Source organism: Alosa pseudoharengus, unplaced genomic scaffold (assembly GCF_046254945.1).
Source record: "Alosa pseudoharengus isolate Yale_2024_CS ecotype anadromous, Long Island Sound unplaced genomic scaffold, YU_APseudo_1.1 YU_APseudo_1.1_scf_11, whole genome shotgun sequence".
NCBI lineage: Eukaryota > Metazoa > Chordata > Actinopteri > Clupeiformes > Clupeidae > Alosa > Alosa pseudoharengus.
The window spans coordinates 11,437,386-11,455,614 of NW_027468576.1; the positions used below are offsets into that span (position 1 = coordinate 11,437,386).

The 18,229-nt window shown below is 45.2% G+C and overlaps 1 protein-coding gene across 3 annotated transcripts in view; it reads right to left on the reverse strand.

The window, feature by feature from the left end:
- The window catches only part of eps15 (epidermal growth factor receptor pathway substrate 15), a 45,873-nt gene that overhangs the window by 5,297 nt on the left and 22,347 nt on the right, over positions 1-18,229 (reverse strand). Inside the window, exons 14-24 of one of the 3 annotated variants that reach the window (XM_076278005.1) lie at positions 11,441-11,602; positions 10,256-10,444; positions 8,881-9,327; positions 6,568-6,660; positions 4,271-4,454; positions 4,081-4,125; positions 3,561-3,952; positions 3,086-3,158; positions 2,913-2,983; positions 2,133-2,280; positions 1,685-1,860 (exon numbers count right to left, since the gene is read on the reverse strand). In XM_076278005.1, coding sequence (XP_076134120.1) covers positions 1,685-1,860; positions 2,133-2,280; positions 2,913-2,983; positions 3,086-3,158; positions 3,561-3,952; positions 4,081-4,125; positions 4,271-4,454; positions 6,568-6,660; positions 8,881-9,327; positions 10,256-10,444; positions 11,441-11,602 — 1,980 coding nt within the window. Of the gene's footprint in view, positions 1-1,684; positions 1,861-2,132; positions 2,281-2,912; positions 2,984-3,085; positions 3,159-3,560; positions 3,953-4,080; positions 4,126-4,270; positions 4,455-6,567; positions 6,661-8,880; positions 9,328-10,246; positions 10,445-11,440; positions 11,603-18,229 lie in introns of all 3 variants that reach the window. The other 2 variants (XM_076278004.1, XM_076278003.1) reach the window with 2 other exon arrangements.

Genomic DNA, 18,229 nt, shown 5'->3' on the forward strand with positions numbered 1-18,229 from the left:
AGCTGTTTGTAGATGCAGACAGGTGATCAGCATATCTATAAAGGGACATATGTGCCATGATAATGCCTCAATTGATATATCTCTTAAGAGGCTTTATTTAAAGGAAGATTCTATAAGAATGTAAATGTGAGACCTCTGATTCCATAAGAGAATCTATGAGATTCATGTGTAGCCTCATGCCTGTGAATCCACACAAAGTAACCCATGAGCTGTTTTGGTGAGAGGAGGCCCACACTATGGGCCTCTATTTCCATGACCTTGAGTTCTGCACAAGAACATGTACTTCCTTATAAGACCATGTATGAGCCTTTTGATTTCATATGAAATACTGAAATAATATATAGTGTAGAAATGATTTGTGTCATGTATAACAGTTTGACAGGACACTATATGTCCACTACTTGCATATGAGGCAATGTATTAAGCCACTAGGTCCATGCAGATAAGGCAAAGTATGAGGTCTTTACTATAGGAGATCAAAAAACATTAATAACAGAATATAATGTTGTGGAAATCAATGGATACACAGAGAGCCCAGTCAGGGATTTGGCACCTTTCTGTGACGATTTTATTGAGTAAACTTTGGTGTGGATAGAAGAGCACTGGAGTGAAGTGAGAGAGAGTTCCTCCTTCATCCAGAGACTGAGAGAGAGAGAGCACACCAGAGAGAGGAAGAGTGGATCTGGGGGATGCAAAGGGCTGGATGAATGAATGGATGGATGGATTAACGGGTATGATGGGTATGATTCCACTGTGAGAGAGCGCATGAGAAAGCCGTGTGAGATGATCAATGTGGGCAGAGAGGAGCAAACCAATGACAACACAAGATAGTGTTAGTTCGTGCAGCATGGCATCACAAGACTTGGGGATTGGTGGAGGGGTGGTGTGGGGGGGAGGGGCAAAGGGAATGCGTGTGGGAGGAGCTTCAGTCAAGCTGGTTTCCCGGCGCTCGGCACTATGGAAACACAGTGTGGGGTCACAATCACAGTGTGCCAAAGCAAGCAGTCTAGCCTTGCCATCCACAGCCAATGGGGAGAGAGTATGGGCTAATGACAACTCAGTAAGGCTCATGGTAAAAGCTTGATGAGGGAGAGCTTTCAGTGCAGTGAGAAAACTAGCATTAAAGGTGCTTCGTTAAAACTGAAATATCATTACAATCATATTCAGTTACAGCTCTCCTCTTGAGTTCAATTTCACATATTGTACAAATTATTTCTGATATATCAATAGTATTTCATATACATGTTTATATACAAAGTAGAACATAACAATTATAAAAGACCTATGACTTGACATACTTAAGATGGTAAAAAAAAAAATCCATCCAAACATAAACAATAATGAAAACAAACACAAAAAAGGTCCTTCAGTACTACTTGTAGTAATAATGTCGCTCTGGCAACTTGAGAACATTTAAAACAGAGTCAGAAGAAAAGCACCTCTACTGGTTAGGTTAGGTGAGTGAGTTGTCCCATAGAGAAGGAGGGGTGGAGATAGAAGGATTGGCTGTGGATGAGGGGGGGCAGACACTGCTGTTTGGTTGGGGTGGGGTGGGGTGTGGGGGTGAGGGAGAGGGGGGGTGGGGGATGGAGAGAGATTGGAAGGGAAGGTGGGGTTGAGGTCACTACTGAGATTCGGGAGGAGGCGGCGAGGGGGTGGAGGAGGTGGCAGAGGTGGTGCTCACTTTGTCGAAGCTGGCAAATCCCTCAGGCTGACGTGGCGGCTGGCGGGGGGAGGAGGGGGCGAACGGGTCCGGGGCCGAGTCTTTGGCAGGGAGCGACGAGAAGTCACCCTGCGTCATGAAGCCCCGCCGCTGGAAGGAGTCCGACGACTCGGACCGCGAGATGTTAGACCGCTTGCCTGAAACGTGCGCGCGCACACACACACACACACACACGAACAGACACGAACATGCATTCACACATGCACACTTAGGCCTGGTACACATGTGAACACAGACAACTAAAAATATTGTATAACGTTTAGATGGTAAGGTTGTGAGTGTGTCTGTTTGCCAGTAATTATGAAGCAGTATTTTGGGACAATTCTAACTGCCAATATAACCCTCCCAAACAAGACTTGATTTATAGAGCTGATCGCCACAAACTCTCCCAGAATGCACTGGGCTTTACCTGGGGGTGGAGGAGGCGGTCTGGTGGGAGTGCCTGTTTTGGGGGGCAGGGCTGGGGGCGTGTCTGAACTGCTGGACATGGTGTCCTCCTTGAACAGATTCTTGTTAGTTGAGGTATTGGCTGCAGCAAATGGGTCAGCACCATTCGACTGGGACATGGAGAAATACACACACACACACACACACACACACACACACACACACACACACACACACACACACACACACACACACACACACACACACACACACACACACACACACACACACACACACACACACACACACACACACACACACACACACACACACACACACACACACACACACACACACACACACCACACACACACACACACACACAGATTAGGTCAGCCAATTACACCCACAGGATGCTGCCGCAATGCATAATTCAGTAAGCCCTTATCCGGGATGTATGTCCCATCTGTGAATGCTTTCCTCTGGCCATTTAGACGATATACCTATATGCATCTGCTAACCCTAGATTCTCAGTCTGATGCACACTGCTATGAAGGTGATGGGAAGGAAGGAGTACCAGTCCCTTCAGTCTTTATATGACTAGTCTGTTCTTAGGCAAACTCAGAGGATATTGACACAGTTTGTTATGCGTTATTTAGGCTGTTTTGTCTGTCTCGTGAGTTTTGATTGTATTGTAGGCATTGTATGCAGCGCATGAGCCCAAGACAAATTTCCCTTTAGGACAATAAAGTATATATCATCATCATCATCATCTGGAGGGAAAAAAAAAGTTTTGGTGTACCTTTGCCAAGGCGCTGAAATCAGCAAACCCTCCTCCGAACGACTCGTTTCCAAACACAGCAGCAAAGGGGTCTGGGGTTGGAAAAAGAGGTGCAGTTGTAATACCACTTCTTTCCAGCAGAGGGCACCCAGCCAGTCAGCCCATCTCCCTTCCCATCCCTTCTCTCATCTTACCTGGATCTGAGTCTGTATTCACCACTGTGCCTCCTGGTGCAAAAGGATCATTAACTGCCGATGACGGATCCTTCTGCGCACACACGCACACGCAGTAATGTTCAGTCACACTGTGTTTGTTACATTGGTTTACACTAATTACATATGCCAAAGTCCAGCGTTTCACACTGAAAAACTACCAACAGGTCACCAGACACATATTTTACACGTACATTATGGTCTGTGTTAGATCAGATTATCAGTGTGCTGAGGCTTATTGCCAATTAGTACGTGGATCAAACATAGACTGAGGCGCATAAAGAGACGCAAATGAAGCACAAGAGCCAAACTTAACCAATCCAAACATAACTGATCTGTATTTAATTGACCAATAACATCAATTCTGGAGGTCACTTTTCTGTCTAAAGCCTGTGACAATTTCAAATGAACTTGATTGGTTTGTTTGTGTGTGTGCGTGTGTGTGTGTGTGACCTACCGTGGGTCCATCTGAAGCAGGAAGTGTGCTGGCGAAAGGATCGGGCCCACTCTGCGAGCTGAAGGGGTCGGCGTCTCCCAGAGCGGCCATCTTGGAGGCGAAGGGGTCTGGGTCGGATGTGTTGTTCACTTTGGCGCTGAAGGGATCCTTGGCAGCGGCGGCGCCAGCAGCTGTGGTGCCACTGGACTGGGTGCTGAAGGGATCTGGACCCGCAGCCGCGTTGTTCAGCTGCGAGGCAAACGGGTCGGCCTCGGGGGCCCCGACGGTTCCGCTGAACGGGTCAGCCGAGCCGAACGGGTCTGCAGAAGGGAAGGAAGCCGCAGGGTTCTGCTTGAAGAAGGCGTCCGAGGCAAAAGGGTCCGAGCCCTTGAAGGGGTCACCACCAAAGGGATCTGAGATGACATATAAAGACAGAGTTAACATCTAAGGGCCAAGCTAGTAATGTCTGGCAATGTCTATGGATAGGCCATTTAAAACATGCTATTTTCTAATGATATGAAGAAGACAGATTAGAACATACCAGCGACGTCCACTTTACCAAATGGGTCATCTTTAAATGGATCATCTGAAACACACACAGTGGGGATAAAACATAATCTGGCGTCAGCTAGCCATAGATACGATAGATCTACATGGTAAACTGCATAAACCAATGAGAACAAACTGTTCTCAAAAATGTGTTTTTGTGTGTGCTCGTTCATCTTGCTCACGGTCAGTGAAGGGGTCTGACTGGAAGAAGTCCAGGCTGGAGGCTGTTTCCTGGCTGAGGCCAGCAGGTGGCGCTGCTGCTGCTGAAGCTAGGGCTGGAGATGCTGCTGGTCCTGGTGTTGGTGTTGGTGCCTGAGGGGGGCGCTGAGGAGACCCTGTTGCCCTCTCTGGGACAGGAGACTCTGCCTGCAGGGCAACAACAACAACAAGCTGAGTCACAACCCCATAAACAACACTAACATAACAACATGAGAATCTAATACATTTCCAACACTGAGGGACAATAAAGTTCATGTTAATGAATCTTGAAAAAACAGACAGACACAACAAACATTAGTCAGACATTACACAATCATAACTCAGTGACCACACACTTAGTCACAACCCATTCCCAAACACAGCTATCTGCCATCAAACACAGCTATCTTACAACATATGCTGCTCATACACCAGAGGACTTGTATAAGACTAATGTCTGACACCCTCTCACATATAAAGACAAGTCACAGATTTGATCTGATTTTGTAAAAACTGGGAATTTTGCAAGGTCAATGACTCACCGAGGCTTGTATATAAACTATAATAATTGTTCAAAGTCATATTTTCGTGCTTCTGCAACATTGTTGCATGTGTGACATCCTTAGCCAGCAGTGTTATGCAGGTTAGATGTTTAGATGAGCAGTACTTAGATGTGTATAAGTATTTTTGGGCAGGTAAATGGCCTATAGAGTTGTTCTGTCAGGTGGAATACTAATAATTTATAAAAAAAACAGAATCACAAATAATCCTGTACAGCTTTTTTTGTACAGCAACCCACATTGTCCCTTCCTGTTACGTGCTGGAGAGAGCTCATTTGTTGGTTTGTATATTGTTCACGTCACTATTTGCATAAGTCAAGACTGGAAGACTTGATACACACTTGACTGAAACAATTGATATGATCGCAAACTAAACTAAGCAAAGCCAAATAAACAGCACCTACTCTGATCATCGCTGGGTTGTGGTAATGGTGATGTTCAGTCACAACTTGTTCCCAAACATCAAACACAGCCATCTTATAACACCAAATACACAATCTGATCACAAAAGCAAACACATTCCATTCATATGGATTCATTCAATCGTGAGTCGTGAGCCATTCACAAGCCAAGAAATGACCCAGTCACAACCTGTTCCCAAACACAACCATCACAGAACAATAATCACAACCCACTCTTAACCTCAGTCCCAACTCTGCCACTGTGAGGGAGGAGTGGAGTTTCCCTGGGATGCTCCAGCACAATGCTCATTGTTAGTGGTACTACTGTATACACAAATAAAACAGGGCAGCGGATTCAGCCTGACAAGAATGAGCGCACTGTGTGTGTGTGTGTGAGAGAAAGAGATAGTTTGTGTGTGTGTGTGTGTTAGGTTTCAGAAAGTCAGAATGGTTATCTGTTACAGAAAAATATTTTTGAGGCACATCTGTGGTTTATCTTTTTTCTAAAAAATAAAACAGCTGAATGATCATCTTCCAAGAATGTTTGATTTTTTGCCAGGGGTTGTACTATTGGGAGGATTTGGGCTTACTGGCCACAAGGCGCCTTAGACAACAGACATTATCAATCGTGTTAAATATACAAACTAGCTCTGCCAAGCCTAATGCTGCAGCTTTACACAGGCATCAGTGACCTCCAAAATGGATACATGGCATTTAGAGAAAATCAGCGAGGCTTCACTTTGCCATATCCATGGCTGCACTGATTTGTACTGATCTAAATGGTCTTTCCTTTAGCACATAAGACTGAGAAGTACCGGTAAACAGGACTGATTGTGTGTGGGGTGTTTTCTTAACCCCCATACATCTGCTGCCTTCCTACACAGAGGAACAGCAGCCCACATCAAATATGCTTTGCTGGTACCACAACCACAGAGGCATTTGGTGATGTTTTACCCTCATCTCCAAACCAAATGTTCAACAACTCCACTAGGAAGAAATATCTAGCTACCCAGCCCAAGGGCGTCTCTTTGCATCTCTCCCCCCACCCCCAGTTGTTCTCGACGACACAATTCTAAAATTGCCCTATGATTTTAGAAAAAATATCTACTGTACAGTTACAGCTATATTTCATGCCTGCTGTTGCAAAACTGCATTTTGCCCAACAGTTCATGAGAGAGAGAGAGATTTTGGTTAATTGAAAAGCAACAACGGTTGCCATCTACCAACCATCTTCCAAATCTTAACAAAGTATATCAGCTTTGTGTTATTTTCTAGGACTTCCATGACCATGACAGGCTGGCCCCAGGTCTATGTGCCTACCTTAGGGGTGCTGGCTCTGGGGAACTCCGCCTCCACCTCGGTCTTCACCTCCTTCACCTCCGCGTCAGCCGCAGGAGCGGGACTACTCCCTTCCTGTATGCAGGAAACAGCAACACATACATTTATCAGGGCTTTTCTGTATTTTTCACTCATACAGGGTGGCATCTTGAGATGCAGAAGAGGTCTGTTATGGGTCATCTGCAAGCATAAACAACCAAAAATGAAAAAGAAAAACATGATTAAAAATGAAACTAATGAAAATAAAAAGAACATGGGTTACTAGATGGCCATCAGCATGAGGAGGCAAACACACAAATGTATATTTGTACTGAATGTGCTTTGGATTAAAGATTCTGTTGAAGGAAACGAATGGAAATTACAGGGTTGCTGTTGCAGAACACAAATCATCTGCATCTGCATATCATCTGATACCATAGTTAATGCACCTATGCGCTGCATAAACCCCTTAGCCAATAAGGATATCAAATGAAGATGAAAATTAAGGGCAGGGATACACAGGTTACTAATAACAGGTGCTGTGTGAGTGACAGAGCCAACGCCACGGCTGTCAATTCGCCTTATTCATGCTGCGGCCATTGTGTAAACCAAAACGAGGCTACAGGGTACACTGGCTATATAATTAATTTTCGCCACCTACTGGCAGATGCATAGAACACAACAATCCTATGGTTTGTGCAGTGGGTATGCGCTATATGCGGCGCATAAAAGCACAGCACCATGGGGGCGCCAAAGCGATAATATATAGGGCTATATTTGTTATTTACTATATGTAGCTACTGCTGTGCATTTCTAAATCATTTCAACATTTTCTCAATGTTATATAACATTTTAGAGGACTAGAGTACAGGCTAGAGTAGCGCCCTATCTCATAAGATTCCTTCATAGAATTTTGTCATAGAAGAGGGAGTGGGGGCGCCATGAGCGCTGAGCGAGCAGATAGTTGCCGTCTATGGAAAAAGATGGATACAGCAAAAAAAGCTGTCGGCGGCTAAAAATAGAAAAAGGAAGAGGGAAAAGGAGATGGCATGTCAAGGAATGCGACAGCAGTTAAATAAGTGGACGGTGAAAGGCAATAGGTAGGATTTAAAGTGATGAAGTCTGTGCTTGGAGGCTTGCAAATATTCATGTTAACAGACTAACTAGCGTTTGTTTAGCATTATGCCGATTGAAACATAGCCTATTCCATTCAGATAGCTAGGTGGCTACCATGCTCATACTGCACTTTTAATGGCAAACTGCAAACAGAAATGTCACGCTAGCAACAACTCATTACATGTTTCCATATCCTAACAATGAAGGCTCCTTGTAATAACTTGTAATATTGTGTTGTCAATATTGTGTTGTCAATGTGGCGCAAACAAACAAGGCTAGAGTAGGCCTATCAGCCTTATCCTTTGTGAGCAATAGCAGACAAAAGGACGTTATGAGAACCGTTTAGACTCTCTTAAAGTGAAACTGCACCATTTATCAATACTTCATCAAGTTAAACATGAAATTGGCAGCATTTCTTAAAAAAAAATAAAAAAATAATAATAATAATATATATATATATATATATATATATATATATATATATATATATATATATATATATATATATACACATATATACACACACACGCGCGCGCTAATGCACAGTAATAGTGTAAATTATTGGCCTTTTGTTTTGCTTTAGTTGTTTGTGTTTTTTTTTTTTTTTGGGGGGGGGGGCAATATTGTTGTTGCATAGCCTTCAAAAAATGGGTAGCTGCGCCCCTGGGTTTGTGCACCCTGTAGTCTTGTTTTGGTTTACAATGGCCGCTGCCTGAATAAGGCGAATAGAACAGCCTTGGAGAGTCGAGGCTTACAGACACGGCCTTGGGGCAGCTCTTATTTCATGGAGCGATCAATATAACCACATTGCACAAAGCTGAAATAGAACATTTTAAACTGAACTACACAGGAACCTCAGAGATGAACTGACCAGGGGCCGTATTCATCAAGCATTTTATCTTTATCTCTAGGAGTACTCCTTAATGGCACTATACGTTTTAGCTAGGAGTTTTGCAGGGGATATCAATTGAGTAGGCAGTTTCAAATGTGATCCATTCCTGTTCACATTACAGGTGCCATCCTAACCACCTTTGAATGTGTTTTTGGGGGTCGGATCTGTGCACTTACACACCTGGCATTAGCCGTCTGAAGTGATCCGATCATAATGCCAGGTCTGACCAGGGTCTAAGCTACATAAAAGGACACACACACACACACACACACACAGAGTGTAAGGGGAGTCAGGTGTGGTGTACTCACAGCGGTGTCCTGTGGCCAGGCGGAGGTAGTGGAGAGTGCGCTGGTGTAGAGGTCCTCCAGCGGGTCGAGGCTGGCCCCTCCTGGACTCTTGGTTCTGTTGGGCCGCGCTCCTTCCTCCTGCTTCACCTGCTCTTCCTCCTTCTCTTGGTCCTCCACCTCCTCCTCCACCTCCTCCACACGCAGCTCCTGCGGTTCATCGGCCGCTCCATTCTCACTGTCCTCCTCCTCGTCCCGGTCCAGCTGCTCGTCCTCACCACCTGCCGCCCCGTTCACCAGTGGGACTGGGAGAGGAGTCGGGGTGGGGATGGAGACAGGGGTCGGGGTGGGGACAGGGGCTCGGGCAGCGATGGGGGGAGGGACGGGGTCGTCCTGCGTGAGGGACAGCCAGCTGAGCTGCGCGGTGAGGTCTCGCTCCTGCATGCGCAACTCGCTGACCTTCTCCTGGGCCTGAGTAGCGAAGAGAGGGAGGAACGAGAGGGAGGTTAAAGGTCATGTCTACATCAAGCCGGGGAAATAAAAATATGCATAATTATTGCTCTGTTTAGCCCTTCCATCCACATTAAAACAGCGTATATTCAGACCTAAAAACAAACAAACAAAAAAACAAACAAACATAGTTTTCGAAAACGATCTCTGAGGTGGATAAAATGGAAAACTCCGGGTTTGCGTTGTAGTGTATACAGGGGAAACCGATTATGATGGTGTTCCAGACACCAACCACAAACACTTCTATAGTGCTTCAGTGTTGTAGTCTGATCACAAAACATGAAACACGAAAATGGTAATGTGGATGGAGATAGTTTTCACCTCAAATATGCATATTTCTATTTACCTGGTCTTAATGTAGACACAGCTTAAAGGGCCATTCGAACAATAACTATAACTTCAAACAAATATGAATGACAACATCCACACATATGCTATAGGGTTAACGACATGAAGAACAGTATCGTTGGGGATCATTTTTATAGCGATATTGAGAACGATAAAATGCTAACAGCCAATCAGAATCAGTCACATTGTAGACATCACATTCATTAACCCAAGGAAAGACTTTCCTTATCGCTGGTCAGTGTGGACGTTAATGCTGTTATAGTCTTAATAGTATATCTTAATAGTTATCGTTCCTGGTGTGAACGGCCCTTAAGACAGTGTCTTTGTTGCTGGACAATGACAAATGATGAGACCATGCAAGCAACAGAAAAGTGTTAAAACACCAGAGAGAGAGAGAGACAGAGAGAGAGAGAGAGAGAGAGAGAGAGAGAGAAAGAACGGTGAGGGTATGTGAAAGACAGACAGAGTGTGTCTGTACGTGTCTAGAGGTCAGAGGAGAGGGGGACAGAACAGCCAGCGCCCAGCAGCACACCTGCGAGACCTGTGTGTGGGACTCCTTGACGCTGTCCTGCAGGGGGTCGAGCTGGGCGCGTGCCGTCTCCACCTTCTGCTCCAGCTGCTGGGTCTCGTCCTGCAGCCGCTGCAGCTCGGCCCGAGCCTGGCCCAGCTCCGTCTCACAATCGCCGATCTGCTGCTCCTGTTCCGACTGCTGCATCTGCAGAGTCATGATCTACACACACACACACACACACACACACACACACACGGTCATTACAATCACATCAATAAACAGAGTCAGTATAATACACACAATCACATAAACACACATGCGTTATTACAATCAAATCCACACACAGAATCATTATGCACACACACAAAGTCATTATAATACAAACACACACACACAAACACACTGAAAATAAAAATACACATACATCAACACAAAGTTGTACACAGACAGTGAAATCAGTGCACAAATGAACATCTTCACAAACACATGTACACACACACACACACACACACACACACACACACACACAGTCACGTGAGCGCTTGCGTATGCACGTCCACACAGAGAGAAAACAGATGGGCAGTGAGAGAGGGGACATCTCAAGGACTGAATGGGTCAGAGTGAGTAAACTGCCTGGACTGGACTGGCTTCCAAATCATTGTGCTCTACACGCATTACAATTGCACTGAAAAATGTCCCCACACGGACGTCCAGTTAAATGGAGCATTACCACAGAGGTTTTTGGAGTGTGTGTTAACGGGAGTGTGAAGTGTGGAAAGTTCTCTGCCATGTTTTAGTAAAATGTGTGTGTGTGTGTGTGTGAACTTGTGTAGGTCAGCAGCATTGTGTGTTGTCTCTGCTGTATGTGTACATGTAGTGTGTGTGTGTTTGCAATTTACAAAGTGTAAATGGGTTTGTACTGTATATTGGATGTGTCTGTGAATGATGAAACGTCTTGACAGAGAGTGTGATATGCTGTGTGTGTGTAAGCTGTGTATACATAGCGTGGATGATTACTGTATGGCATGTGTATATTAGTGATTGTACATCTACAAAGTGAGTGTGTGTGTAATGTGTGTGAGTATTGAGAGTGAGAGAGAGAATGGGTGAGTGATGAATCGACTAGTGTGTAGTGTGTGTGTGTATGTGTAGCATAGCATGTAGTATGTGTAGTGTAGTGTATAGTATAGTGTAGTGTGTAGTGTGTGTACTGACCATCTGGTTCTCCTGGCTGCACTGCTGTCGTATGAGGGCCAGCTGCTCCTCTAGCGAGCTCTTCTGAGCGTCCAGCTTGTCCAGGGCCTCCTGCACCTCCTGCCTCTGGCTCTGCAGCTTCTGAAGCTCCGCACTCTCCCGCTGCACCTCATCCTGAAGGTCCTGCACACACACACACACACACACACACACACACACACACACACACACACACACACACACACACACACACACACACACACACACACACACACACACACACGCGCACACACACACACACGCACACGCACACGCACACGCACACGCACACGCACACGCACACGCACACGCACACACTTCAGAGTCATGTTAACACAGCTTCACAGTAATTTCCCAGGCTACAGGTGACGGTTTTAACTTAGATTTGGGGGATATGATGTCATGCCAAACTGACATTCAAATTAAAATGACGAGGGTGGTGATAGCGTAGTGGTAGTGGCTAAGGAGCTGGACTAGCGTGCAGTAGCCTGAAAAGTTGTGGGTTTTAATTCCCAGCTTCCACCGTTGTGCACCTTGAGCAAGGCACTTAACCCCGAGTTGCTCCGAGGACAATGTAAGTCGCTTTGGACAAAAGCATCTGCATAATTAATAAATGTAAATGACACATTTTTACAACCCTGTCAAAATGTTGGACAATGAAAAAGTCTAACGCAACCTCTGCACTCAACTGTGAGGAAGAGGAACATTTGTCGTCCATGTTTTGACATTATATGAATACAGACAATGGGAGGTCATCACATATTTAGAGGGAAGTGCAGATTGAGCACTTTTAAACACTGTGTTCAATAACAAAACAAAACAAAACGTCAAAACAGAAGTCAAAGATTTGTAATCAAGCCATCTGATGTTACTGTGAAGGAGAGACAGGGATGCCCGATGACTGAGCGTCAGAACATTCCAGCAGGCTAGTGTAAAGCTCACTATTTGGCAGCGCACACTGCCACCATATGGTGCTGTGTGTGTTTAGCCAATTACTGAGCACAGGCGGTGAGGAGGCGGGCCAGCACTGCTACTGCCAAAGGAAACACACTGACTCACATCCATTAACCCTCACTGAATACACACACACACACACACACTCCAACACTTGGTGTGTGTGTGTGTTTCTATCCTCCTCTGACACTTGGATAGAAACACACACCATGTAACTCACACATACACACACACACACACAATGTAACTCATACACAATCACACTCTCTCTCACAGACAATGTAACTCATACACCATCACACACACACAATGTAACTCATACACCATCAGACTCACACTCACACACACACACTGTAACTCATACACCATCACACACACACAGCTGCGAGGGCTGAACAGTCAGGGCCAGATGTACTAACGTTTTTGCGCCCACTTCAGGCGTATTTGTTTCGCAATGTGCGTGTAAAATCATTGTGAGGTATCGTAACACCCCCAATTATCACCACTTTTGTTCAGAAATTCTAAAACAACGAAGTTTTTTAACACTTCAAAATAACATTTACTAAATGAACCTTACATTTTTCAGTAGCCATAGGTGTGTAGAATTGAACAAAATCTGGTTTGGTTCTTAACGGGAGCATTTACTGCCTGAAATATCCGATTTTGTTTACCACACTCGGAGTTGTAGTGCTGGCCTGATGGGTCGCCTATTTACACCGTTAGACGGTTAGACCGAGAATTCTCGTCGTGAAATTAAAATTCCACTGGAGCTCCAAGCGGTTGTGTACACGCAACCTTACAACACTGTTTACAGCTCTTCGAGTCACGGTAAAATGTCATTTTTGGTACATAGCTAATTTAGATACACCTATGGTGTGGGTAGTTGCGTTTCTATAGGAGTCCGCTGTCTTGGTTTGTATAGAAATGGATATTAAGTGACACATACACGCAAGACGGTGGAAATACGGGACCGGTGGAAATAGGGGGAGTTACGATATGTACAAACAGGCCGCAATGATGTAAAAGCGCAAACTGCCTGTCGCGGGAGCTGACAATGGCAGATTGCGTTTGTCATGTCATGCATATGCATTCATGGGAGGATCCAGGGGAAAGTGGGAGTTTAGCGTAAAAAGATGGGAGGGGAAGAGTAAAGAGCGCCTAATTATGTATTCCGCGGTATGTACAAAGACTGCTCCTGAAAGCGCACGTCTATACTGCGCCTAAATACTTCCACATTGTAAAAGCAGGTGTTAATCCAAATTGCAGTTCAATGCGTCAATAAGAGAACCTTTCAAAGACAACAGAATCGCTATTTAGAGCATCAGTTTCTGTGGTGAAAGTATTTGTACTACCAAAAGCAACCTCAACTTTCGTTGGCCTTTCGAATGCCTTACTTTCACTTTCACGTCATTCACTTAAATTCACTAGATTTGACCAATCTTCCATAGCCTACGTGCACAAGTAGCTTGAGTAGAACTACTGATCTTCATTATCTCTCTGCTTGTTTACATCTTATCATGTATGGTATTATTTCATGATCGCTAAACGTTTGATTCTTTTTAATGTTGTCATCAGTTAACTTCATTCAACTGCGCTTGTATGTAGGCGCTGCCATTCAGTTGGGGACGTTCGTAAATTGCGTTTATGGGCGGAGAAAGGCAGAGAAAGGCTCTGATTGATAAATACGACGGAAACTTGGGTCTGACAGCGTTCGCAATCTGCGGTGTGTCCATGACGCTGATAACGCTACGTTTGCAAATGTTCGTACATCTGGCCCTCAGTGTCAGGACAGTGAGGACACCACATGGGCCTGACAGCTCATTCTGTCTGCCCTGATGCCTGTGCAGCCTGCCTACAGCATCAGCACGTGTGGGGTGGGGTGTGCTCGGGTCATCCCCTTAGGACAAGGACACCCTTCATCGAGGACACCACAGCTTTACTAGTAAGAGGTCCTTCACCTGTCCAGATCAGCTGTTCCCAATACACCACTACCCCACAATGAGCGTTTCATGGGAGCGTGCGGTCATCCGTATGGTTAAAAAGCACAGAGAGCAGTCAAGGACCTCAGTGCTCAAATGAATCCAACTTAAAATGCCTAGCCCGAGATCTGGACCAGTGGAGGACCATTGTGAACGTCAAGATCACAAGCTTTCCCAAAGACAAGGTTTTTGCAGGTTTCATCAAGTTACATTAAAGACTTTTACTCAAGACACTTCTGAATGAAATTTAAGACCAGGGTAACTAGCAAATTAAATAAATACGGACTTCAAAATTTGTATCTGTTATCAGTTGCAGGTTTTTTTACATTGTGATATATCTGTACCGTTAAGAGAAAGAACTACAATGCCTGAGACCTGGTCTATGAAATTCTTTTTGTCTTTGTTTATTTAAAAATACAAAACTGGGAGCTAATGTGCGAAGACCAGTGCTCGTTGGCAGCAAGCAGAAACATTTGGATTTGCGGCTTTTGCTTTGGTGGCATTGCACCTTTTGCTTTGTGCCTTTGGTTTTCTGTGTTAAGGGTCAGTTAAGGTTAACGTTAACATTGACAAGGTGTCCAAGCATGCTTTTGAAGTAAGTCAAAAGCAAGTTAAAATAAAGTTTTGTTCAAGGTTAAAAATTACATAATAAAAAGCAAAGCGGTGAATCTGATCTAGGAGTTTTAATCATTAGGTTCCACACACACACACACACACACACACACACACACTCTCTTCTCCTAAGAGGTGCGAGGGGGGTTGATTGTGTGTGTGTGTGTGTGTGTGTGTATGTGATTATCTTGTCCCGAGAGGAGGTGTATGGGGGGTAGATTGCCACTAGTGGAAACAGTGGGGCTGTGAGGCAGGGGGCTGATTGGAAGCTTATTAAAGGGATGGGACCCTTGAGGAGTCCTGATGCCTGGTGGTGTAGGAGGATAGTGAGGAGGTGGGCTCTCTCTCTCGTTCCATCTTCCTCTCTTTCCTCTCTCAATCTCCCACTCTCAGATGGCTGTCTCTTTAAATAGCACACATTTAAGGACATTTATATATTTAATTATTATTATTTATATATAAAAATAAACACCCACTCCCCTTCGGTAGGGACGAATTGTTCACAGTACACTAATACAAAGAGCTAGAGGAGGAGGAGGCAAGATCCATTTATTTATAAACACATTGGAAAGTCAAAGAGCTTTTTACATGAGCAGATGAAGGAACACATGTGGAAGAAGCAGCAAGAGGAAGGAGGAACAAGAACAGAACAGCTCCTCTCCCCCCTCCCTCCCCTCCTCTCCTCTCCACCCTTCCGTTCTGAGAGAGTGTTTCATTATTCATTAGCAGAGGGAGACTGAAGCCAAATCTAGCCCAGGTCTCTGGACTCGAGGCTGTTTTACTTACTGCCTTACGGCTCATTGATTTGCACCTCATTACAAGGAGACTCTTTGGCCCCCCCCTCCCCACACACACACACACGCCCTCTATGCTTTGCTCTTTAACCTTCCTGCTAATGCCATCTCACACCCAAGGTTTATGGAATCATCCAGGATCATTAGTCTTCATTTAGTTTGCGCAAAATAACCCATTATCATATATAAACACAGACATGTACTGTATGCACACAGCCAAACACACTGTATACGATGCACAGCGGTTTGCTTCTGTTTGCTTGTTTTTACGGACAATGTTATCACAGTATATTGCATCCCTGAAATAGCACTACCTGTGTGACCCACGGGAGCTCATATAAAGGGTGACACTGAATGACACTTGATTTAAGACCTCGATGAGTCACACTATTCAGGTCAATCTCAGCCAGCAGCCGTGGGTCTGCCAACATCATGAACAGATGAAAAGATTGATCGCCATAGACGTGCTCTATATTAAACTCTAACATAATAAAGGCACACACACACACACACACACACACACACACACACACACACACACACACACACACACACACACACACACACACACACACACACACACACACACACACACACACACACACACACACACACACACACACACACACACACACACACACACACACACACACACACACACACACACACACACACACACACACACACACACACACACACACACACACAGGGGTTGTGTGTGTGTGAGGCAGTGAAGTATGATTGGGTTAAATATCCGTGCCTGTCTGGAAGGGGAACTAAATTGCATATCACAGCAGGAAGGTTACACAATCAGGATAAGGAAGTCTTCTGCATTGGTAGGGGCCATCAGCAGGGAAGATGAGGAAATGGCCTCCATTCTTAACAAACTCAACAATCCAGGCCATCAAATCACTAAGCTGCTGTCTTTGATGACTCCTCCTTATGCCCAACCCTACTGGACAGACACACACATACACAAATCAATGACTGGGAAAATCAATAAACAAATAGAATCCTGCATCTGACGGTATAAACATGGACTAATCATAAACCTGGACCCATAGATATGAATACATATTTATATATATATATATGTCTAGACTACTGTAAAAGCCTGATATGTCAGCTAAACTAATAACAGCAAATCGTAAACAGATGATTGCTGATGGCATGGATAAGCCTGATTGGCTAGTAATGCCTGGCAACAGACAGGATGGTATGTAACCAACAGGCTGCTGAGATATGGCTCCACTCAGGCGTGAACGGAGCGTGAGGAGCAGTGTTAACCTGACAAAGGTGTTAACTTCACACAACCATTTCAAATGCTTTTGACTGCAAAGGCACACCAGCACATGAAACAAACGTAGAAAACCACAACCGTGCCATATCACACACACACTGCCAAACCCCCCCCTTCATTTAGCTGGGTGATGCAGTGGCAGTGGTGGTAAACTGACTATGAACTCTTCAACAACGCAACAAAGCTGCAACAGAACTCAACCACATCAGCACAATACTGAGTGAATGCCAGTGGAACACCACTGAAACATTTTAAAATGGCTCAAGATTGAAATGGCAGCGCCACAAACGCCCCGGCACCATGCGTCACCATGAGCAGGTGGCTGTGCCCATTGAAGTGAGTGGTGGTAGTCATGTGGCACTAAAGCCCAATCTCCTGCCAGGGCACCGACTACACACACGGCTGCCAATTAGTGCCATCTCTCCACAGCCGCTGATCAGCGCATGGCACTGGAAGTCATTAGTGGCCGCTGGCCACTGCTGCATGTCCGACCCGGCTTACACGACAGCCGGAGACGAGCGGAGACAACAGCAATACAACATACAACACCGTGTCACTGCTGCCATTGCAGTGACCTTCTTCCTGACATGCTCCCTATACACTGGCTGTTAAATACCTCTCCAACACACACACACACACACACACACACACACACACACACTCACTCACACACACTCACACACACTCACACACACACACACAAGCTGAGTCACTCACTCCCTCTCACACACATTCACTCTTTTCAAACACTCCCCCACTCGATGTTCAGCCTGATCTTAGTGACCTTGTGTGTATTGAAGTGTGTGTGTGTGTGGGTGTGGTGTGTTTGTGTGTGTGACAGAGGGATCCACCCTCACATCCTCTGCCTACCCATCCAGCAGAGAACACTGGTACGGATCTGGCTCAGGCGAAGCCCAGTTTGATGTGTGTGTGTGTGCACACATATATATATATGCCATGTTTGTCTATGTGTATGTGAGTGTGCGCACACAGTGAGAGAAATAGAACAAACAGAGCAATCTGGGCCAGGCCATCGCAGGCCTCCAGACTGTGCAGTCGTGACAGGCAACTGAGCTCGCTGGAGAACACAAGGAGCTGGGTGCACACACACACACACACACACACACACACA